This window comes from Cornus florida, unplaced genomic scaffold (genome assembly GCF_030987335.1).
Source record: "Cornus florida cultivar Cherokee Brave unplaced genomic scaffold, ASM3098733v1 CherokeeBrave_3.0.0_Hap2_Chr08, whole genome shotgun sequence".
In the NCBI taxonomy this organism is placed as follows: Eukaryota; Viridiplantae; Streptophyta; class Magnoliopsida; order Cornales; family Cornaceae; genus Cornus; species Cornus florida.
The window spans coordinates 98,814,808-98,839,333 of NW_026775578.1; the positions used below are offsets into that span (position 1 = coordinate 98,814,808).

At 39.4% G+C, this 24,526-nt stretch overlaps 1 protein-coding gene across 4 annotated transcripts in view; it reads left to right on the plus strand.

The window, feature by feature from the left end:
• LOC132268314 (cytochrome P450 97B2, chloroplastic) overlaps positions 1-24,526 on the plus strand; it is a 96,073-nt gene that overhangs the window by 16,260 nt on the left and 55,287 nt on the right. For all 4 annotated transcript variants that reach the window (XM_059769161.1, XM_059769159.1, XM_059769162.1 and 1 more), the window contains exon 4: positions 9,718-9,802. In XM_059769161.1, the coding sequence (XP_059625144.1) occupies positions 9,718-9,802 (85 nt within the window). The remainder of the gene's footprint in view (positions 1-9,717; positions 9,803-24,526) is intronic.

Here is a 24,526-nt window from a genome sequence, read left to right on the forward strand (position 1 = left end):
GACTTATTTTATTTTCTGATCTTAGGGATTTGATTGTATATTCCTTAATTTACTGGATTCTGATCTGATTGTATTCAGCCTATAAAGGTCAGGCTGCTTTGTATTAGAAATGAAATATACTCCAGTTTTTCCTAATTTCTGTGTTACTATCGTATCCTTGGTCATGTGAATTCTCGTACTAAATTTTACTGCATTGCTTCTCGTAGACACAATGCTTACAAAAATCCAGCTTCCTGATTTTCTGACCACCAAGTTGATCCTGCTTGCTCAAAACATCCATCCCCTCACTTATATGCCCAAGCCGCATATGCCACAATCTGGTAGTATCTGAATCTGGATTCGAGGATGATACGGCAACTGAATCTGTGACTGTACTACCTTGCAGAGCATATAAACCCTGCTTCTTTAGTCCCTTCATAACGACAAGAGCACCCTTTGAAACTCGACTGACTCCACCTCCAGCCTTGTAAGGGCACCCGATGGAATCCATCGTACCCAGGGAAATCAAATTCTTCTTCAATCTGGTGTATTCTTGACATGAGTCGATGTCCTAAATATGCCTACATACATCTTGATTTGAAATGTACCAATTCCTACAACCTTGCACGACGCATCATTCCCCATCAACACTTCTCCTCCATCAATGGAACGATAAGAGGCAAACTAGTCCCCGTTTGGACAAGCATTATATGAGCAACACGAATCAAAAATCCACTCATGATCACAGCTGCCGACAAAATTGTGAGAACGTTACCACCATCTGAATCATTACCCTTTGCAACAACCAAACTATCAACTTCAGAGGAATTTCCCTTTGCCTTCTTATGCTCTGGACAGTTTTTTCCTAAATTGCCCTTCCTTGTGACAGGTGTAGCATCTCAGCACATTTGTTCTATTTTTAGAATTAGAACGACCTCTGCCACCAGATTCTTCTTTCTGATTTGTTCTCTCTCTAATAACCAACCCCTCTCTTTAATTTCTGTATTGTTCTTGTAGAAGTTGAAGGAAAGAGAGATACAGTGAAGGGGAGCTGCATTGTTTGTGTATATTATTCTGTTTTAGTAAACCCTAAACAAAAGGGGCTATATACAAAAGTGAGAAAAGTCTGATTACATAATGGCCACAAACTACAAGTAATTACAATTTGGCCCAACATAAGAACATAAATGTTCTAATACTTCCCCTCAAGCTAGAGAATATATATCATATAATCCAAGCTTGAGATAGCCTTCAACTGATTATGACCAAGAGCCTTAGTAAACATATCAGCTAGTTGACCTTTAGACTTCACAAATGGAGTATAAATGTGGGATGCAACATGTGGTCGTCGACTATACACTTGAAGTGGATTTATTAGTTATTGTAATCCCTGATTTCTAGGGATCAGTTTTTTTATATGTATTGATATGTATCTCCAGGATTAGTTAGTTTCCTAGAATAGCATTATTCTGAAGTACATATAAAAGTGTATTCCCAATTCTTTAATGAATTGATTCGATTACCAATTTCAGTAATTTTGTTATGGTATCAGAGCCCTAGGCTCATTTTCTGGGTAATCGTCTTCTCTTGGCCTTCTTTGCTAGTCCTTTTCTTTGTGTTCTTGTTATGTGAAAATCCAGTGTTATCAAACCTGTGGATTCCACCTCTCTCTATAAACCATGTCAGCATCCACCGAAACTAGCGACACTTCAGAGATCCCGGGAAGCAACGGCTCTGTTCCAACAGGAGAATTGCAGAATATCCAGGTGGCGTACAGGTTGAACGGGAAAAATTATCCGAAGTGGTCTCAAATGGTCCGCATGTTCTTGAAGGGAAGAGGGAAACCGAGCCACTTGCTTGGTAATAGTCCAAAGAAGGAGGATCCTAAGTTTGATGCTTGGGATGAACAAGACTTTATGGTTATGTCCTAGTTATGGAACTCTATGTTACCAGAAATCAGCGACACTTGTATTTTTTTGAGCACGGCTAAGGAGATATGGGAAGCAGTCCAGTAGACTTATTCCAAAGTACGTGATGCTGCACAAATCTATGAGATCAAGACCAAAATCTCCGCTACCAAACAGGGTAATCGATCAGTCACTGAATATTCCAACCTCTTGAAGGGTCAATTGCAGGGGATGGATCATTATCAGTGCATTCAGATGAAGTGCAGTGAAGATGCAACTATCCTTAATAGGTTTGTTGAAAAGGACAGAATTTATGATTTTCTTGCAGGTTTAAACATCGAATTTGATGCTATAAGAGTGCAAATACTTGGAAAAGAAGATTTGCCAACCTTAAATGAGGCAATTGCAACTGTTCTTGCTGAGAAAGGAAGAAGGGGTGTCATGATTGAAACTTACACAGTAGAGAGTTCGGCCTTGGTGTCAAAAAACACGACTGTGAAGAATTATGGCTCTGAACAGCGTTTTGGAGAAGGCAATGGGCAAGCAGACATGTCAAGACCATTCAACAAGGATTCTCTATGGCGTACATACTGCAAAAAATCCCGCCATACTAGGGAGAAGTGCTGGAAATACATGGCAAGCCTCAAACTATGAACAAAGCCTGGTTAGAAAAGAGTGGACAGCCAAGAGGACAGGGACAGGTACATATGGCAACCACACAATCAAACAGTGAAGACAATCTTTCAATCCCATTTGCCGAATTCAACAAAGAAGAGAGAGAGAAATAAAGGAGCTTATTGGGAACGTTGGAGAAACCGTCTACAACAGGTACTTGTTCTTTGGTGTTCTCAGGTATTTCCTCTCCTTCCCCCTCTTCTCATGTTTTTAGTGCTTCAAGATACAGTCTCCTCAAGCTCTAGGGTCATTGACTCAGGTGCTACAGATCACATGACCCATTCCTCAAAAAAATTTATTTTATATACCCCTTGTCCTAGCAATAGGAAAATAACATCTGATGGATGAGTGACAACCGTGGCTGGTCAAGGAGATGTTTTTTTGAATGACCACCTTACACTTAAGAATGTCCTCTATGTCCCAAAACTATGCACCAATCTTGTGTCAATCCAGAAACTCACTACAGATTCTAATTGTTGTGACGTTTTATCCTCTCCGTTGTATATTTCAGGAACAGGGCACGAAGAGGATGATTGGACATGCTAGGGACGGGATGGTCTATACTACCTTAAAGAATCAAATGGACAAAATAGAGTTGAGAGTTTGTCACCATTATCATTTCTTTCCGAGTCATTCAAATCAAATAAAGACAAGATATGGCTTCAACACCTTCGTCTTGGTCACCCATCATTTCATGTTCTCAAAATAATGTTTCCTTCATTGTTCTAAAGTTTATCCATTGAAAATTTTCATTGCGGTGTATGTGAACTTGCAAAGCACAAACGTACTTCTTTTCAAATCAGCAATAAAAGAACTTCTGTTCCATTTACCTTGATTCACAGTGACATTTGGGGACTTTCCACTGTTGCTAATGTTTCTCGGGCAAGGTGGTTTGTCTCATTTATTGATGATTGCACTCATGTGTCTTGGATTTTTCTGTTAAAAAATAAATCGGATGTCAGTTCTGTGTTTCCAACTTATTTCAATATGGTCAAAACTCAGTTTGGTGTTGGGATAAAGGGATTCCGATCTGACAATGCTAAGGACTACCTCTCTCTGTATTTCCAAAAATAGGGCATAATACATAAATCCTCTTGTGTTAGCACACCTCAACAAAATGGGGTGGCTGAACGAAAGAACGGCCACCTTCTTGCTATTACAAGAGCTTTCTTGTTCCAAAACAATACTGGGGGGAGGCTGTTTTAACCGCTGCTCATCTCATTAATCGGCTTCCTACAAGAGTCCTTGGTTTTAGAAGTCCAATGCAGGTCCTTACACAATTCTTTCCCAATTTCAATGCATCTAATAATCTTCTTCCAAAGATATTTGGTTGTGTTGCCTTTGTTCATGTGCATTCTCAAAACAGGGGAAAACTTGATCCTCGAGCTCTCAAATGAGTCTTTCTTGGCTATTCTTCCACCCAAAAGGGCTACAAATGCTACCATCCTCCGACAAGGAGATTTTATGTGTCTGCTGATGTTACTTTTGTCGAACAAGATCAGTACTTTAACGGTCCTTATCTTCAGGGGGAGACGTCTGTCATAGAAGATAAGGACAAGGATCTTTTTCTCCTTGAGTTTCCAGCCCCTATCTCTCATCAATCCGAGTCAAACATACTCCCAAACATTTAGTCTGAGCCAAACACACGGTCAGAAGCCGAGCCTCATACACCCAAATCACAAGGAGTGTTACTTGGGAAGCAAACTCAAGACTCTACTTGTCCATTGCAGATTTACTCAAGGAAAAAAGCACCAATATCTCAACCTGTGCAAGTTCAATCACCCAAAATTGCTCCTGGTAATGTCGAGGTAATTACTCAACCCAATACACCAATGAAACCTCTGAACAAAATGATTATGATGTCCCTATTGCAGTTAGAAAAGGAACTTGAACTTGTACCAAACACCCTCTTTATCTATTCATGTCATGTAAGAATCTTTCTCATAACCACAGGGCCTTTCTTATTAGCCTAAATACAGTCCCTATTCCCAAAACTTTATTCGATGCATTAGGAAATGAGAATTGGGAAAATGCTATGAAGGTTGAGATGGAAGCACTTGAGAAAAACAAGACTTGGGATTTGGTGAGACTGCCTAGAGGGAAGAAGCCGGTTGGGTGTAAATGGGTGTTCACAACCAAATACAACTCAGATGGCTCTTTGGAAAGGTATAAGGCAAGATTAGTTGCCAACGGGTATACACAAACCTACGGCATAGATTATCTTGAGACTTTTGCTCCAGTTGCTAAGATGAATACTGTGAGAATCCTGTTATCAGTGGCTGCAAATTTTGGTGGGAGATTATAGCAATTTGATGTCAAGAACGCCTTCTTATATGGCGATCTTGAGGAGGAGATCTATATGGAGATTCCGCCTGGGTTTGGCTCAAATGAAAAGGAAGGAATGGTATGTAAGCTTAAAAAAGCTTTGTATGGACTGAAACAATCCCCACGAGCTTGGTTTGGGAGATTTACCAAAGTGATGGTGAGTGTGGGATATAAGCAAAGTCTAGGTGATCATACATTGTTTGTAAAGCACTCAGCATCAGGGGGAGTGACAGTATTGTTGGTCTATGTGGATGACATCATAGTAGCAGGAGATGACTTGGAAGGAATGGAGAGCTTGAAGAAACAGTTAGTGAAGGAATTCGAGATCAAAGAGCTAGGAAAACTGAAGTACTTTCTTGGTTATGGAAGTAGCCCACTCTCAGCAAGGGATTTATATCACAGCAAAAATATGTATTAGACTTATTGGCTGATACAGGCAAGCTGGGATGTAAGCTAGTTGAGACACCTATGGAGTCAAACCACAAACTTAGTGATGCTCCAGAAGACGTGGCCGTGGATAAAGGCTCTTATCAGGGACTTGTGGGGAAGTTAATTTATTTGTTACATACCAGGCCAAATATAGCTTATGCTGTGAGTGTTGTGAGTCAATTCATGCACAAACCTAACGAATCACATCTCAAAGCTGTGTAAAGAATTCTGCAGTACTTGAAGGGTATACCAGGAAGAGGAATTCTGTTTAAGAAAGGGGAAGGACCGACTCTTGAAGCCTACACAGATGCAGATTTTGCAGGATCCATGATTGACAGAAGATCAACCTCGGGCTATCGCACCTTCCTAGGTGGTAACCTCGTTACTTAGAGAGGCAAAAAACAGAATGTGGTTGCAAGGTCCAGCGCAGAAGCCGAATTTAGAGCGATGACACTTGGGATATGTGAACTGCTATGGCTAAGGATAATCTTGGAAGATCTGAGAGTCAGATGGGAAGGTCCAATGAAGCTTAACTGTGATAATAAATCAGCCATCAATATTGCACACAATCCTGTGCAACATGACCACACAAAACACATTGAAGTGGACAGGCATTTTATTAAAGAGAAGTTGGATAGTGGCCTCATTTGTACTCCTTTTGTTCCCTACTGGAGAACAGCTAGCAGACGTGCTTACCAAAGGATTGCCTGGTACCGTTTTTTAGAGAATAACCAGCAAGCTTGGAATGGATGACATCTATTCACCAACTTGAGGGGGAGTGTGGGAAAATACGATTATTTCCTTGTATAAGGAAATCGTGTACAGGATGTTAATAGCTAGGGATTTATTAGTTATTGTAATACCTGATTTCTAGGGATCAGTTTTTTATATGTATTGATATGTATCTCCAGGATTAGTTAATTTCCTAGAATAGCATTATTCTGAAGTACATATAACAGTGTATTCCCAATTCTTTAATGAATTGATTTGATTACCAATTTCAGTAATTTTGTCAAAAAGTGACATCCATACACACAAAAGCACTGCAAGTGCTAGGATCCCAACATTTATATCCCTTTTGAGTGGGAGAGTAGCCAACAAATACACATTTAATTCCACGAGGAGACAATTTATCAGTGTCAGGACTCAACACATGAGCAAAGCACACAACCCAAAGGCTTTGACTTCGGCTTCTTTCTTTTTCTTCTTCTGAATCCTAATTCTTTGCTTCCTTCCTAAGGTTATATAGGGCTGACAATGGGTTTTGTCGAACCGTATTCAAACACGGCCCTCTTCCCTTTATCTTTTTTCGTGTAAATCAAATAGGAGTTCGCCCGTTTATCATCGAAAATAGTTTATGACTTTCCCCACCCAGCTGGGTCTTCCACTGCTTCACACCAGAGTGAGGTCTTATACTTCACCGTCGATGAAAGGGGTCATTCAGTCACTTACTCTTTTTTCATCAATAGCAGCCGCCGTCACTGGCAGCTCCTCTTTGGTGGTCGTCGTCTCTACCTTCTTCGTCGTCGCCGGCAGAAGCTTCTTCGTCTCGATTTGCAGAGGTGAGATTGATTTTCGGCCGGAAGTTGATTTAGCCGCTGCTTGTTGATTCGGCCGCTGCTCGTGGTTGGGTTGCCGTCGCCTCCGCCGTATTGTTTACCAGAGTTTGTGACGGAGTGAAGAAGAAGACCCGTGTTTGGCTACACGGTTGTGCTACTCCAACCCTGGTTTGCTAAACCTGGGATAGTTATTCCAATCCCGGTTTACTAAACCAGGGATAGTCCAAATCCGGTCTGGTTCCAAGATCCGACCCGTACCAGGACCCGACCCGTGCCAGGATCCGACCTGTTTCAGGACCCGACCCGTGCCAGGACCCGACACGGTTTCAGACCCGCTTCCAGGTTCGGCCAGAATACAGAATTTTTGTTTTTCTCTCCTTTTTCTTCTCTGTTTTGCTGGATTCAACATGGCCTCAAGTTCAAGTTCAGATTTGCTTTCACCTACGAACAGTCTTAAGTCTCCCATGACTTCAGTTAAGCTCAATGGGAAGAATTACATATTGTGGGCCAAATCTGTTGCCATTTTTCTCAAAGGCAGAGGTCTTGGTTCTCATTTGACTAAAGAGAAACTCAAGGCAACTGATACTTCCTTTGATGCATGGGAAAAAGAAGATGCTCAGATCATCTCTGTGATGATAAACAGTATTGAACCCCAAATTAGTTCAACGTTACTTTATTTGGATATAGCCAAGGAGATATGGGATAGATTGCAGCAGTTATATTCTGGGACAGGTAATATCACCCGTGGTTATGAGCTATGTAAACAGTACTTCAATCTTGAACAAGGTACTCAAAGTATAGAAGAGTATTATTCCAAAGTTATGGGAGTGTAGGCGCACGTTGTCTGGTGGAGGATGCCATGTTGTTTGAAGAAATCAGTAAAAGACTGATTCACAAACTCACGACCGTTGTCAGAATGGAAAACCTGAACCTGAGTATGAAATTGTGTGACAATCATTTCGTAAAACTGAGGAATAACATGTATAACATCACTCTTAGATTTTAACAAATAAACCCAACTCACTCTAGTACAGTCATCAATAAAAGATATAAAGTATTTATGGCCCGAAGCAGGAGTAGAAAAAGGATCCCACGCATCTGTGTAAACACATGAAAAAGGAATAAGACTTTTATTGAAACTCACTTTAAAAGGAACACGATGGTTTTTAGCATAAATGCATTGTTCACACCCTAAACTAGAAGCAGAAATATTGCAAAATAACTTAGGAAATAAACATTCTAAATAAGAGAAAGATGGATGTCCCAAACGACAATGCCATAAAAATATCTTCTCTCTGTCAGACTCTTTCTCTACTTGAAAACCACGGCTAGGTTCAGATTTTAACTCCCTTACCCCCTTCTGCAAGTAGTAAAGACCTCCTCTCGCCTTACCAATGCCAATCGTCATCTTTGTAAGATTGTCCTGAAACACACAATGGGTAGAATGAAAAGTTACAGAACAATTAAGATTTTTGGTAATTTTGCTAATGGAAAGAAGGTTGTTAGAGAGATTAGGTGCAAGTAAAACTAAAGACATGGAGAATGTAAGAGAAAGTGAGACATTCCCAGCCCCTGTAATTGGCATAGGAGTCCCATTAGCAACCTGAACAGACTTAACGGGTGAAGGTATTAGAGAGTCAAGTATGGAAGGGTTACTAGTCATATGATCAGTGGCCCTGAATCAATAACCCAAGTGTTCGAAGCAGTAGAAATAAAGGCCAAACCAGAGTTACCTCCTTGAGAAGACACTCGAGATACATGAGAAGCAGAAGATGGAGAAGTGTCGGTGATAGCAACCTGAGCAAATTTCTTGTTCTTCTTCTCAGCTTGCTTAAGCTTGAACCACTCTGGATAACCATGTTTCTTCCAGCAAACATCAACCGTATGTCTCGTACTATTGCAGTGAGTGCAGAGACGAGAAGTAAAGTCGGCAGAAGGAGGAGTGATAGATAATGCCGATTGGATGCAGAGATAGGGCTGACAGCAAGAACCTGTTGATCGGAGAGAAAGATAAGCCACAGGTAAGCAGAGTAAAGGCAGCGGCAGGTTTGATTATGGGTATATAGAGTGATGGTAAGTATGGGTATGGATAGAGTTTAGACAAATTGGTGATTGCCAAGGTCAATCAGAGAAAACCCTAATCGTGTATGGTCTACCATGTCAAAACTAGAGAAAAATAGGGAGAAATATTTTATGATAATTTTATTCTTCTCGCAAGGAGGTATTTATACTATACACAAATAATACATATAAGGTAAGTATTAAGTTTACCAAGTTAGCTCTAATCAACTACGCGATGTTAGAAAGGGTAATGGTATGCCTCTAACATCTTTACACCCATGTATTTATATTAGTCAAAAACCAAGTGGTAAAATCTCACTAGTTACACCCACTAATTATGCTCATTCCAAGAATATTCACACATATTCCAACAGTATCCAAACCCATAATTTTCCCGTACCATATTTTATTAACTTTGACAAGAACCAAAGTGCCAAACGTTTTTTTTCTGGACATTTAATTTGATATATCAGTTTTGACTACTCTATTGGAATCCGTTATGTTTGCTAACAGACTTAATTCTTTAATACATATTTTTCTTCAATGGATAATTATTGTGGAGCATATTTTAAGAATTCCTTTTTACAATTGCAAATTACATTATGTAGACAGTGAAAAAAAAAAAAAAAAAAAAAAAAAAAAAAAAAAAAAAAAAAAAAAAAAAATTAACTTGTTTTATTTTTAATGTTTTAATATTTTTTTTCTCTTTATGCTTGACCATTTTGTAGTGTATGATAATTTGTTCTAATTTGTTGTACTCAATTTTATGTATCTTAAATTAGGGAGTTCTTGCTGATATCCTAGATCCAATTATGGGGAAAGGACTTATACCTGCTGACCTCAACACTTGGAAGCAAAGGAGAAGAGGTGAGCAAGCAACAATTATGTTATTCTGGCTTTGCATTCAACTTTATTGTCGGTGATCAACCTTTGCTATGTTCTTGTGTTTTTTTCCAGATGCATATATATATATATATATATATATATATATATATTTGTTAACAACCATCTACTCTAAAAGTTTAAGCTATTGGAGAGGGTGTAACTTAAATATATATATCCTTCAACACGCCCCCTCACGTGTGGCCTTCTTTTCGTTCACCACGTGATTTCAATTTTAATTATCAGGGTGACGATGAGGTTTGAACACGAGACCTTTGGCTCTGATACCATGTGAACAACCATCTACTCCAAAAGCTTAAGCTATTGGAGAGGGTGTAACTTAAATATATATATATATTTAAACTTAAATATATATATATATATATATTTAAACTTAAACAATATTCATATAGATATATCATCTTCATTTTCACTGTCACTATTCTTGCCTTAATTTCATATGAATGAGATCAGTCAAATGAATTCGCTCATGTAGATGTATATCCTGTTAACAAGTTAAAGTTTTCTGTGTTATTTACGCACTGTCCTATTGGTTTTTCATATGTTTCTTATAAAAGAGTAAGTTGACCATATCATAATAATAAAAATAGTAGATCTTAATATTGTAGCAGTTATTACGTTTTTACCCTTTTTCTCTATGTTAGAAGCGATTTCTAGGCGATTAGGGTTTCTCGGGGATTGCTGCTACTAACATGGATTAGGGCTTATGGGAGGATATTTCCTTTAAGTAGCGAATCTACCACGTCTCCTTCTCAATGGCGAGGTTGAATGCTTCCCAATTGAAGATGGTAGGACCTTTAGGGTCGATCATCAAAGTCAAGCAGACCATACTATGTTCTATAAACATTCAAGAGAAGGTAAAGTAGCTATCTTGATTGTTTATGTGGATGAAATAATCTTAACAGGTGATGATAGTGCCGAACTGGAAAGATTGAAGAAGGGACTTGCTAAAGATTTCGAGATAAAAAACCTAGGAGCATTGAAATATTTTCTCGGAATGGAGTTCGCTAGGTTCAAGGAGGGTATCTTGGCCACTCAATGCAGATACACACTTGACTTCTCGGTGAAAAAGGTTTGCTTGGATGTAAAGCAGCTGAAACACCAACCGAGCCCTACTTGAAGCTGCAACATGCTAAAATCGAAGACGTGAATATAGAACAATTCCAGACTCTTGTTGGAAGATTAATCTATTTATCTCATACACGTCCCGATATAGCATTCGCAGTAAGTAGAGTGAGCCAATTCATGCATTCACCGGGACAGGAACACTTTGAATTAGCATACATAATCCTAAGGTATCTAAAAGGAACTCCTGGTAAAGGTCTGTTATTTAAAAAACAGGGGCATCTTCAGGTTGAAGTCTATACATGTGCGGATTGGGCTGGTAGCATTACTAATCGGAAATCTACCTCAGTACCTTCGTTGGAGGGAATTTGGTTACTTGGCGAAGCAAAAAACAGAACGGAGTGGCTAGAAGTAGTGCAGAAGCTGAATTTAGATCAGTTGCTCATGGAATTTGTGAAGCTTTGTGGATCAGAAGGTTACTAGAAGACTTGAAAAATTCCGAGTACTTCAACAATAAAAGTGTACCGTGACAACAAGGCAGTAATTGCAATTGCTCATAATCCTGTCCTTCACGGCAGAACTAAACATGTGGAAGTTGACAAGCACTTTATCAAAGAGAAGCTTGAGAAGGGATTAATATGCATGTCTTATATACCCACCACTGAGCAGATTGCAGATATTCTTACAAAGGGACTACACAAAAGACAATTTGACTACTTAATTGGCAAGCTGGCTATGGAAGATATATTCAAGCCAGCTTGAGGGGGAGTGTTGGAAACGGAAATAATTCAGCCAAGATATAGCCGAAATTTCAGGGATATCATAGCTGTAAATATGTAGAATTAGTCGATGCCTATAGAATAGGAAAGTTTAAATTTAAATTAGAATAAGTAGTTAATTACTTCCTATTTTTATGCCTTGTATCACCTATTTATATAGATGCCGTGTACATTATCAAAGATAGGGAGAAAGAAATATTCCTTTCAATAGTTTTCTGTCTTTTAGTAGGGTTATCAGATTTCTCTCTCACGCTTTTCAACATGCCACCAAGAAGAAGAAATCCGACTCGCAGACCAGCCGTTCGGCCTGATCAGGATGTAGTAGTTGATCAACAACAAGTGCTTGCTGTGATAGAAGATCTAAAAAGGCAGATTGAATCTTTAGCTCTGCGCACTGCGCAAACCCCAGCCCCTTCTCAAGATGGCGTCGAATCTGAGGAGGACAATTTGGAAGAGGAATTTGTTGATCCTTTTCGCAGAAACGCAGCACCAAGACCAGCACCTTTTCCATATGAGGAAAGGTGTTGGGATGGTGGTTTTAAGGTGGAAATTCCAGAACTTGCAGGAGATCTGAATGGAGAAGGTTTCATTGATTGGTTAACCACTGTGGAAAGAATCTTTGACCTGAAGGAAGTACCCGATGACAAAAAGGTGAAATTGGTTGCTGTGAAACTAAGAGGAAGAGCATCAGCTTGGTGGGATCAGTTCATTATGGCACGGCAAAGGCAAGGAATGCCTAAGATTGTTGATTGGGAAAAGATGCAAAAAAAGCAAAGGTTTTTCTTCCTTACAACTATACCCAATCAATGTTTCAAAGGCTACATAATTGTCGTCAAGGAAGCAAGATTGTTGACGATTACACACAGGAATTCTTTGGACTTGTTTTCAGGAATGAGTTAAATGGAAGTGAGGGAGCAACAGGTTGCACGGTATATAGGGAGCTTACCAGTTAATCTGCAAGTTATACTGAATCAGCAAGATATTTGGAATGTTTCTCAAGCACATCAACGTGCCAAAGCAGCAGAAATTCAGCAAGCAAGAGGGACACACAGAGCACCAAATAATCAGGTTACTTCTAATCGAGCTACAACTTTTAGGGGACAATCTCAAAGTGGCAGCAATGCAGCCCCTCAATCACAGCCAAGTGGTGGAGCAACTGTTGCTAAATTGCAGCCTAATGGAGCAGGAATTAAATGCTTTAAATGTGGAGCACCTGGACACAAGTCGACTGAATGTCAAAAAGCAAATAGTCGTGAAGGAAAGCAGCTTCTTATGGAAGAATGTGGAGAAGAAGAACCACAAGAAGAAGAACCTATTTATGATGATGATGAGGAGGATGCTGTTGTAAGAGGAGACATGGGGCTCTCTCTTGTGATGCGAAAGACCTTTATAGCATCATGACACAAAGATCCTGAGGATTGGCTGCGACATAATATTTTCCAAACTCTTTGTACCATTGGGAGTTGTGTTTGCAAGCTGATTATAGATAGCGGAAGCTGTGAAAACATCATCTCTCAAGAAGCAGTGACGAAGTTAAAGCTATCGATGGAAGCGCATCCTCAACCTTACAAACTTTCCTGGTTCAAGAAAGGCAATGAGGTATCTATCACTAAATGATGCTTAGTTAATTTATCTATTGGTAATAGGTATTTTGATAAAGTATGGTGCGATGTTGTGGCAATGGATGCATGCAATGTCGTGTTTGACCGACCTTGGCAATTTGATAATATAGTGCAACATGATGGCTGCAAAAACACTTACACATTTTATAAAGATGAGAAGAAAATAATATTGGTTCCATCTAAAGAGGAAGAAGTTACACCTAAACCTAACTGAGGGAGGGTGTTAATTTACTCTCTATGGCCAATTTTGAGGAGGAATTGGACGAGAGTGGCTTGGTATATGTTTTAATTGGTAAAGAGAAGCTTGCAGGAACAAATTGTCCAGCCACTGTTCATCCACTTTTAGAGGAGTTTGCTGATGTTAAGCGACAAAATTTACCCCATGGATTACCTCCCATGAGGGACATCCAACACCAAATTGATCTAGTGCCCGGAGCTACTTTACCTAATAAGCCACATTACTGAATGAGTCTAAAGAGCATGATGAGCTTAAAAGGCAGGTTTCAAAAATATTGGAGATGGGTTATGTGCATGAAAGTATGAGTCCATGTGCTGTACGAGCTTTATTGGTACCAAAGAAAGATGGGAGTTGGAGAATGTGTACTAATAGTAGAGCCATCAACAAAATTACTGTGAAATACAAATTTGCTATCCCTCGGCTAGAAGACACGCTAGATCATCTTTTGGGAGCTAAAGTGTACTCAAAGATTGATCTCAAAAGTGGATACCACCAAATTAGAATTCGCCCTAGAGATGAATGGAAGACAGCTTTCAAAACTCGTGAGTGGTTGTATGAATGGTTGGTTATGTCGTTTGGTTTGTCAAATGCATCAAGCACTTTTATGCGAGCGATGAATCATGTGCTGAAACCTTATATTGGGAAGCTTGTTGTGGTATATTTTGATGATATTCTTGTGTATAGCACTTCAGAAAAGAAACATCTTGAACATCTACAAGCTCTCTTGACTACTTTAAGGGAGGAAATATTATTCAATAACTTAAAGAAGTGCAGCTTTATGACAGATCGATTGCTGTTTTTAGGATATGAAGTCTCCTCAAAAGGAATTCAAGTGGACCAGTCCAAAGTGCAAGCTGTCATTGAGTGGCCAAGTCCAGCAAATGTTCATGAAGTTCGTAGTTTTCATGGGTCAGCCTCATTCTATCGTCATTTCATAAGGGATTTCAGCTCACTTGCAGCACCAATTACGAGTTGCATGAAGAAAAGACCATTTAAGTTGACCGCTGAAGCGGAAAAAAGTTTTTCGATTATATTGAAGATTTAATGGAGGAATAAGTGAAGGAAAATCTTTCAGTAATTGATGTTGTTTCCAATTATTGAAGATTTGGTATTACTAGAGGAATCAGTGGAGAAAAATCTTCCTTATTTCCTATTTTCTAATTCTTTCCATTCTTATAATTTCTTCTCCTATATAAAGGACCTCCACCATTGTATTGTGTATGAATTGAGAGAGTATTATAAGAGTGATATAGCCCTTTGGGCTCTTTGTGCTGTGGATGTAGGGCCTAGTGGGTGAACCACGTAATATAAATGTGTTTTACTTGTTTTATTTATCTCTTCACTTCCACTCTATGCTTTACAACATGGTATCAGAGCCTAATTTCTCTTCCTAGGTTCGGACCCCTATCTTGGTGTATTCCCTTAGCATCTAAAATGTTGCTAAGGGTTTTTCGGTGCTATTTGTTTCTTGTTTGGGCTGGTGGTATGTTTGGTAGCATTGTCTTCATCTTTGCCATGTCTTTGACAGTTTTTATCGACTTGTTTGGGCTGCCACTGTGTTCGGTAGCATTATACTCGCCTTTGCCGTGTCTCCAGCAGTTTTTATTGACTTGTTTGGGCTGTCGGTGTGTTCGGTAGCATTGTTCTTTGTCTTCTTTGTTTTCTCTTCATCATTTACACTTCTTGTTACTCGTCATCTCAATGGCAAGTTGGGCATTCATGCTCCAACTTGAGGGGGAGTATTGAAGATTTAATTGAGGAATTAGTGGAGGAAAATCTTTGAGTAATTGATGTTTCCTATTATTGAAGATTTGGTGTTACTAGATGAATTAGTGGAGAAAAATCCTCCTTGTTTACTATTTTCTTATTCTTTCCATTCTCATAATTTCTTCTCCTATATAAAGGACCTCTACCATTGTATTATGTTTGAATTGAGTGAGTATTATAAGAGTGATTTAGCCCTATGGGCTCTTTGTGTTGTGGATGTAGGCCAACTACGTAGTATTTGTGTGTTCTACTTGTTTTATTTATATCTTCACTTCCGTTTTATACTTTACAACAAATTATTTAAGAAAAAGCTTTTTGAAGCTCCCATTCTTATTCTGTCAGATTTTAACAAAGTTTTTGAAGTTCACTGTGATGCTTTTAGGGTCTGCATATGAGCAGTGGTTAGCCAAGAAGGAAGACTTGTGGCATTCTTTAGAGAGAAGTTAAGTGGTGTAAGGGTGAAATATTCTACTTATGATGTGGAATTCTATGCTATTGTACAGACACTACACCATTGGGAGCATTATTTGATTCAAAAGGAGTTTGTATTGTATTCTGACCATAAGGCTTTGAAGTACATAAATGGGCAGCATACGTTAGATCGTCAGCATGGCAAATGGGTCGCATACTTGTAGCAATTTACTTTCACTTTGAAGCATAAGTCAAGTGTTCAGAATAAGGTGGCTAATGCTTTAAGTCGAAGATTTCATTTACTATCCACTGTGCAAGTTTGGGTTGTGGGTTTTGACACTTTCAAGGATATGTATGTTGTTGATCCATTCTTTGGAAGGATTCACGAAGAGGTAGTGGAAGGCAAGTGGACTAACTACTACTTGCAATCGGGTTTTCTCTTTAAAGGAGCAAAATTGTGCATTCCTAATTGTTCCTGAAGAGAGAAAATCCTTCTTCAGCTGCATAATGAGGGACACTTTGGCAGAGATAAAACTTATGCTTTGGTTGATGCAAAATATTCTTGGCCAAAGTTACAAAGGGATGTCAGTAGGCTTGTTGATCACTGCCAAATTTGTCAAGTGTCAAAAGGTGGAGCAACTAATGCTGGTTTATATATATGCCTATGCCTGTTTCGACTTCTCCATGGATAGATGTTAGTATGGATTTTGTGCTGGGACTTCCTCGAATACAAAGGGGTATGGATTTTGTCTTTATTGTTGTTGATAGATTTTCTAAAATGGCACATTTCATACCATGAAGGAAAACTATGGATGCTTCTCAAATTGCTAATTTGTACTTTAAAGAAATTGTTCGTTTACATGGTGTGCCAAAGTCCATTACTTTTGATCGAGATAGGAAGTTTATCAGCCATTTTTGGAGGACTCTTTGGAAGAAATTGGGGTCTGATTTGAACTTTAGTTCAGCATATCATCCTCAAACCGATGGGCAAACCGAAGTTGTTAACAGAAGTTTGGGAAATCTGATTTGAAGTCACGTTGGGAATAATTTGAAACAGTGGAATCAAGTTCTTTCTCATGCAGAATTTGCTTTTAACAGGTCTAGAAATCGAACAACTAAGATGAGTACTTTTGAGATTGTTTATGGGCAGAATCCGAATAGTGTTTTAGATCTGGTTCCACTTCCAATAATGGGTCGTGTGAGTTCAAAAGCTGAAGAATTGGTAGACCAAATCAAAGAAATTTATAACAAAGTGCGGCAACAAATTGAGGAGAGCAATCACAGGTATAAAGAACTTGTCAAGAAGAAGACTATTTTCAAATAGTTGAACGCAGTTAGCGTGGACAGCTGTATAAATATCTACATATCTAGGTTTTTCCCTTATTTATCTAGAAGTTAGTGTATTAATGTATTAGCTGTCAATTTAATTATATAGTTGACTTACCTTAAATAGGTTTGTGTATTCTATATAAATACCCTTGAGATATATGAAAGTAAGAGATTTTGGTCAGCCATTTGTCAATTTGGTATCAGAGCAAAAAGAAAGGAATTTCCGTTGCTTTCTTTTTCCTTTTGTAACCCTAATTCTAAAGACCTGCAACAGCCATCATCTATCTTCTTTGTGCTGTTGCTGCTTGTCTTCAATACCTCTTAGCCACGATCCATGGAAGCCAAAACAACCACTAATTCTTCCTCTCTAACCGAGATTTCAACTGATAGTAAGAATTCCTCCACGATGACTATTCACAAAACTTCTTCTCCCATTCCTATTAAATTGGATTGGGCTAATTATCGTGTTTGTTCAATGATGAATGGGAGGTTAAAGATGCCCTAGTCAAGTCTTGGCTTATCAATTCCATGACGGTTAATCTGATGTCCCACTTTGTGCAGTGTGGAACGGCCAAGAGGTTTGGGATGCGGTCAAGAGAAGCTATCTTGATGTATCTGATTCTTCTTAGGTTTAGGAACTGATGAAGAAGTCCTGTCAATTGCGTCAGGATGGTCAGCCTCTTGTAGAGTACTACAATGAGTTGAACTCAAATCTTCAAGGAACTTGATTATCGAAGACCAAATGATATGACGTGTACAACTAATATTAAGAAACAGAGGAAGCGTATTGCTGAGGATCGGGTCTATATGTTTCTTGCAGGTTTGGATCACAGTTTGGATGAAGTTAGTAGTCGTGTTTTAGCTACCTCTCCTGTACATATTCTCTAGTTCATCGTGAAGCACAGAGATAGGTCACCATGGCAATAAAGGATCACTCAGAGGCCTCGACTCTTGCTGTCCAAAAGAGTTCCCGACCAGCTCCTCCTTCTACCAACTCTACTTCTTGTCTCTGCACTCACTGCAATAGTACGAGACATAGGGTTGATGTTTGATGGAAGAAGCATTGTTATCCGGAGTGGTTCAAGCTTAAGCAAGCTGAGAAGAAGAACAAGAAATTGGCTCAGGTTGCTATCACCGACACTTCTCCATCTTCTGCTTCTCATGTATTTCGAGTGTCTTCTCAAGGAGGTAATTCTAGTTTGGCCTTTATTTCTACTGCTTCTAACACTTGGGTTATTGATTCAGGGGCCACTGATTATATGACTAGTAACTCTTCCATACTTGACTCTCTAATACCTTCACCTGTTAAGTCTGTTCAGGTTGCTAATGGGAATTACAGGGGCTGGGAATGTCTCACATTCTTCTATATTCTCCATGTCTTTAGTTTTACTTGTACCTAATCTCTCTAACAACCTTCTTTCCATTAGCAAAATTACCAAAAATCTTAATTGTTTTGTAACCTTTCATTCTACTCATTGTGTGTTTCAGGAGAATCTAACGAAGATGACGATTATCATTGGTAAGGAGAGAGGAGGTCTTTACTACTTGGAAAAGGGGGTAAGGGAGTTGAAATCTGAGCCTAGCCGTGGTTTTCAAGTAGAGAGAGTCTGTCAGAGAGAGGATATTTTTATGGCATTGTCGTTAAGGACATCCATCTTTCTCTTATTTAGAACATTTATGTCCTAAGTTGTTTTGCAATATTTCTGCTTCTAGTTTAGGGTGTGAACAATGCATTTATGCTAAACACCATCGTGTTCCTTTTAAAGTGAGTTTCAATAAAAGTTTTATTCCTTTTTCATGTGTTTACACAGATGTGTGGGGTCCTTTTTCTACTCCTACTTCGGGCCATAAATACTTTATATCTTTTATTGATGACTGTACTGGAGTGAGTTGGGTTTATTTGTTGAAATCTAAGAGTGATGTTATACATGTTATTCTTCAGTTTTACGAAATGATTGTCACACAATTTCATACTCAGGTTCAGGTTTTCGATTCTGACAACGGTCGTGAGTTCGTGAATCAGTCTCTTATTGATTTCTTCAAACAACATGGCATGCTCCACCAGACAATGTGTGTCTACATGCCACAACAGGACGGCATAGCAGAGCGTAAGAATCGTCATCTCTTAGAGGTGGCGGCTCGTGCCTTATGCTTTACTATGAATATTCCTAAGCGTTTCTAGGCGAGGATGTCATAACTGCTGTTTTTCTTATTAACCGAATGCCTACTCATATAATTAAATATCAAACTCCATTGAGAATGCTATCCCGATTTCACTCTATTCCTTCTGCACTAAATCTTTGTCCTAAGATTTTTGGTTGTGTGTGTAATGTTCATGTACGTCCTCTTTATAGGGATAAGCTTGACCTTCGTGCTCTTAAGTGTGTCTTCCTTGGTTACTTTAGTTCACAAAAGGGCTATAATTGTTTTCGTCCTCCTACAAGCAAATACTATGTGTCCATGGACGTTCAGTTTTGTGAAAAAGAGTCTTATTTTTCAGGGGATGTATCTCTGATTCCTCTTCAGGGGGAGATTAGTAGTAAGGAAGATGAACGGTTATGGCTGGGAGAAAAGAGGTTGTGGATTTCAGGTAAGGGGGAGGATTCAGCCTTTATGAAAAAAAGGGAACCTTTACATACTTTTGATCTTGTGGAGACTGAGTTCGAGGAAAGAATAGGTGAAAGACCAGCCCACTTGTTCAAAGGAGTATATGTGAGAAGGAACAAGGATGCCACTGTCATGCCCCCCCCTTCTAACTCAAGTATCCCTCTTAATGATACTACCATGCCATCGGATGAACCTTCTAGGATTAACTCTGAGGTACATGTTTCTTCTCCTTTAACTTCAATTTTAGATATTAATTCTAACCCTGTAACTTCTGTGGAGACTGCTGCGTTGAATCCACAAGTTGGTGATCAGGGTAGGAGGTATCCTCTTCGTGATCGTAAAGAACCTAATAGGTTGGGTTTCTCCAAATCTTCTTCTAATGTTGTCTATCCCATCTCTGACTTGGTTTCCCATCACCGTCTGTCTAAGACTCACCTAGCTTTTGCCCTTCAGTTGTCTTCTGTGTCTGTTCCTAGTCATTTTCAGGATGCCCTTGGAGATCCTAAGTGGAAGGCTGCTATGGTAGAGGAAATGAAGGCTCTCCAGAAGAACTCTACTTGGGGGTTGGTCAAGTTACCTCAAGAAAACAAGACAGTGGGATGTAAGTGGGTGTTTACAATGAAATATAAGTCAGATGGGACAGTTAAAAGGTACAAGGCTAGACTACTTGCCAAGGGATACACTCAGACTTATTGGATTGATTATCAAGAGACCTTCGCTCCTGTGGCCAAGATGAACACTGTTTGAGTTATACTCTCTCTTGCAGTTAATCTGGACTGGCCATTACAACAGTTTGATGTGAAGAATGCCTGGCTTCATTGTGATTTGATAGAGGAGGTGTATATGTATCGTCCCCCGGGGTTTACACCTGATAAGGTATGCAAGCTAAAGAAGGCTTTATACAGGTTGAAACAATCACCAAGAGCATGGTTTGGCAGGTTGAGCTACTCAATGAAGGAGTATGGTTTTAAGCAAGCTTTGGCAGATCACACTCTCTTCTATAAGAGGGATGGTGATGATATTACTTTGCTTATCGTTTATGTGGATGGCATGATTGTTATAGGTAGCAACACCAATGAGATAGAGAAGCTTCGTAGCTATTTGGCGAAGGAATTTGAAATGAAGGGCTTGGGGGTTCTGAAATACTTTCTGGGCATTGAAGTGTCTCGGTCCAAGCGGGGGCTTTTTCTCTCTCAACGAAAGTATACGTTAGATCTCTTGGCTGAAACAGGTAACTCTGCGTGTATAGACACTCTTATTGAAGTAAATCATGGCTTAGCTGTATATCCTAATCAGATTCCGACAAACAAGGAGAGATATCAGAGACTAGTGGGGAAGTTGATCTATCTGACTCACACTAGGCCGGACTTGTCGTATGCAGTTAGTGTTATGAGTCATTTCATGCACAATCCGAGTGACCGACACATGAATGCAGTGAATCGTATCTTGGCTTATCTAAAGTCCTCTCCAAGTATGGACACCTAGACATTGTGTATTATACAGATTCTGATTTTGCGGGAGCCAAGTTGGATAAGAAGTCTACTTCGGGGTATGTGTCATTCATTGGAGGCAATTTGGTGACCTGGAGGAGTAAGAAACAGAATGTGGTATCGTTGTCTAGTGCATAAGCTGAATGCCGTGCTCTTTATCATGCAATTACAGAGCTTACTTGGTTGAAGATTCTCTTAAGTGAGCTTGGGTTTGGTCCAAAGTAACCTATGTTACTTTTTTGTGATAATACGGCAGCTATTGCTATTGCTAATAATCCAGTGCAACAGGATCTAACTAAGCATCTTGAACTTGACCGAAACTATATCAAGGATAACCTGGATTCTGGTGTGATAGAGGTTCCTTGCATTAAGAGTTTAAACCAACTGGCTGATATGATGACTCATGGTGTTACTAGTGGTCTGTTTCATACATCACTATCCAAGTTGGGCATGTGCGATATCTATGCACCAACTTGAGGGGGGGAGTTAGCATGTACAGCTGTATAAATATCTACATATCTAGGTTTTTTCCTTATTTTTCTAGAAGTTAGTGTATTAGAATTAATGTATTAGCTGTCAATTTTATTTTATAGTTGACTTACCTTAATTAGGTCTGTGTATTCTGTATAAATACCCTTGAGATATATGAAAGTAAGAGATTTTGGTTGGCCATTTGTCAATTAACACTCTAAGAAGTCGCGACCGAGTTTCCATAAATGGACTGAGTTTCCATAAATAGGCCAGCTGATGATGAGTCCGATTATGTGATTGTTTTTAGTCTTGAGTCATTTATAAATCTTTAATCTGTTTTATTTCATACTTAGGATATTATTGTCATTTGATTTTATTTTATAAGTCATGTACCTTTTAAGTGAGTCATGTGACTGTTTAAGGTCTGTTTTGTAATTTTTAGCTCTTTATTCTGTTGGAGAGAATATTAGCCTTTAGATTACATTTATTTGAAGGGCTAAGATTATATCTTTGCTAGGGCATTCCTTGTGGCTTTATAAAAGGGTTGTCCCAATTTGTAATGAGCAGATATTTTACGTATTATCAATAGGGTTAATTCCACCTACACTCCCTGATGTTTGCCTATATTTCACTTACAACCCCTCTACGTTTCATAATTTCACCTACACCCCCTATCAGTAAACACCGTCTAGTTTTCTAACAGAAATGTGTGATTTTACTTTTTTGCCCGTGAATTATATATTAAAAATTATAACTTAAATGAAAAGACTTAAATGCCCTCTATTTCTCTCTCTTTACACAGACACATGATGTAAATGCCGGTGACCAAGTCGGACGGTGGAGATCGCTTCACCTCTGTAACTTGTAGTTGGATGGCGATCCCAAGTTCTGTGAAGTTCAATTCAGTCCGGCGAAGCTCGCAACGGAAGACGGAAGCTGTGATAAGAACCCGTGGTGGCCGTGCATGGTTGCACCTCATCGATCCAAAAACCAGTGATGGCAAGGCAACACGACAGGAATCTCAGACGACGGCGACTCCTTTTGTGACGCCAACTCTTGTCGTAACTCCACCGTCCTCTTCAACCAAACCTAGTTCAGTCCGGCGAGCAACGATTCAGTCATACCGACCTTAAATCCCGGTGTTGTTAACGGCGGCAGACGGTGAGAGCAGATCTAACATCCCATTGTTGTCGACGGTGATGGTCTCCCGGTTGTTGATATCGGCAGCGAGGTGTGTCACCATCAGGTGCAGAAGCGTCCGACGAAGGCCGTAGGGCAAGCACTCGGCGGAGATCCGTGATCCCAAACGCCCAAGGTCTAGAGTTTGGATCGGGAAGTAAAGCAATTCTGAACTTCCCTCTTGAGGCCGGAAAGTCGTATGACACGGCGGTGTAGTAGGATAGCCAACGTGAAGTTTGTTGGGATCGCCGGTGGTGAGCAAGGAAGATGCCGACGGTGATGAAGTGCGACAGAAAGTCGTATGTCTAAGGTTCACTTTGTTTAGGGATTTGTTTCGAATTTCCAGCCTGTAAAGCCCAAAAAACTGATTAAAATCAACACAAGAAGCTCAAATCAAGGTTAATTTTCCTTCATCTTTAGTGTTTCCCACATTCAATTGGTCCTAGTTATAATGTAATTTGATATTTTAGTTTTTGAATTTCCTCTTTTAATACCTTCTCTAAAAACCACGTATTTAGGATTGATTTGCTTATAATTTTGGGTCTCTATTGACTGATCGATGTACATACTTAGCTTCGCCAAAAAAAAAAAAAATCTGAATAATGCGTGTTCATACTTGTTATTGTTGTATCACTAAAATAATTTGGAACAAAAAAAAAATAGCAAATTTGGTTGAAAAATTAATGGGTTTTGCCACTATCTCAAAAAACCACCGCCACTGTCTTTCTCAACCTCCTCCTACGACCCAACAACATGCTTCAGTCCAATGACACTACAAGCGTGCTTCAATGCGGCCAAACAACGACCCATCAACGTGCTTCAGTACGGCGACGCTACAAGTGTCCTCAATCAACCTCGGTGAAACGCAGTTCAAGACGGCTATGGACTCGCCGGACATTTCGTTCCCATCGAACAATCTCGCCACCAGTAGAAGAATCAAAGATGGGTGTAGGCAGTGATGGTAATTTTGTAAATTTGCATTAGTCAATGAGGTTAAAAATGTCATTTCAAGTATTGGAAGGGCAAAATTGACCTTTTACCAATTTGTTCATGCTAACACCGTCAGTTGCTTAACTGCAGGGGGTATTTTGCTACATAAATCAAGACCTCAAGGGAGGTAAGTGGAATTATGAAACGTAGAGGGGGTGTAAGTAAAATATAGGCAAACGTCAGGGGTGTAGGTGGAATTAACCCTTATCAATAATATCAGCTTACTACTGAAGCTTTTTATCTCTCCCTTTCTTTGGGATTGAGTTGTGGCTGTTTAAGCTTTTCGTTAGCTTAATCTTGCTCTCTGTTTTTCCTTCTTAGTGATTTAATTCTCTCTTTCATAAGTTGATTGCATTAAATAGCAACAAGTGTGAATAATGAAAAGAGAACACGAAGAGCAATGCTACCGAGCACGTGCCGGAGAAACTACCAAGGCGAAGACAATGTTACTGAATACACTAGCAACTGAATCAAGTCAATAAAAATGCCAGAGACATGACAAAGATGAATACAATGCTACCAAACACAACGACAGCCCAAACAAGTCAATAAAAACTGCCGGAGACACGGCAAAGGCGAAGAACAATGCTACCGAATACAATGGCAACCCAAACAAGTCACAAATAGCACTAAGAAACCCTTAGCAACATTTCGGATGCTAAGGGAATACCCCAAAATAGAGGCCCGAACATAGGAAGACAAATTAGGATCTGATACCATGTTGAAATAGAAGTGAAGAG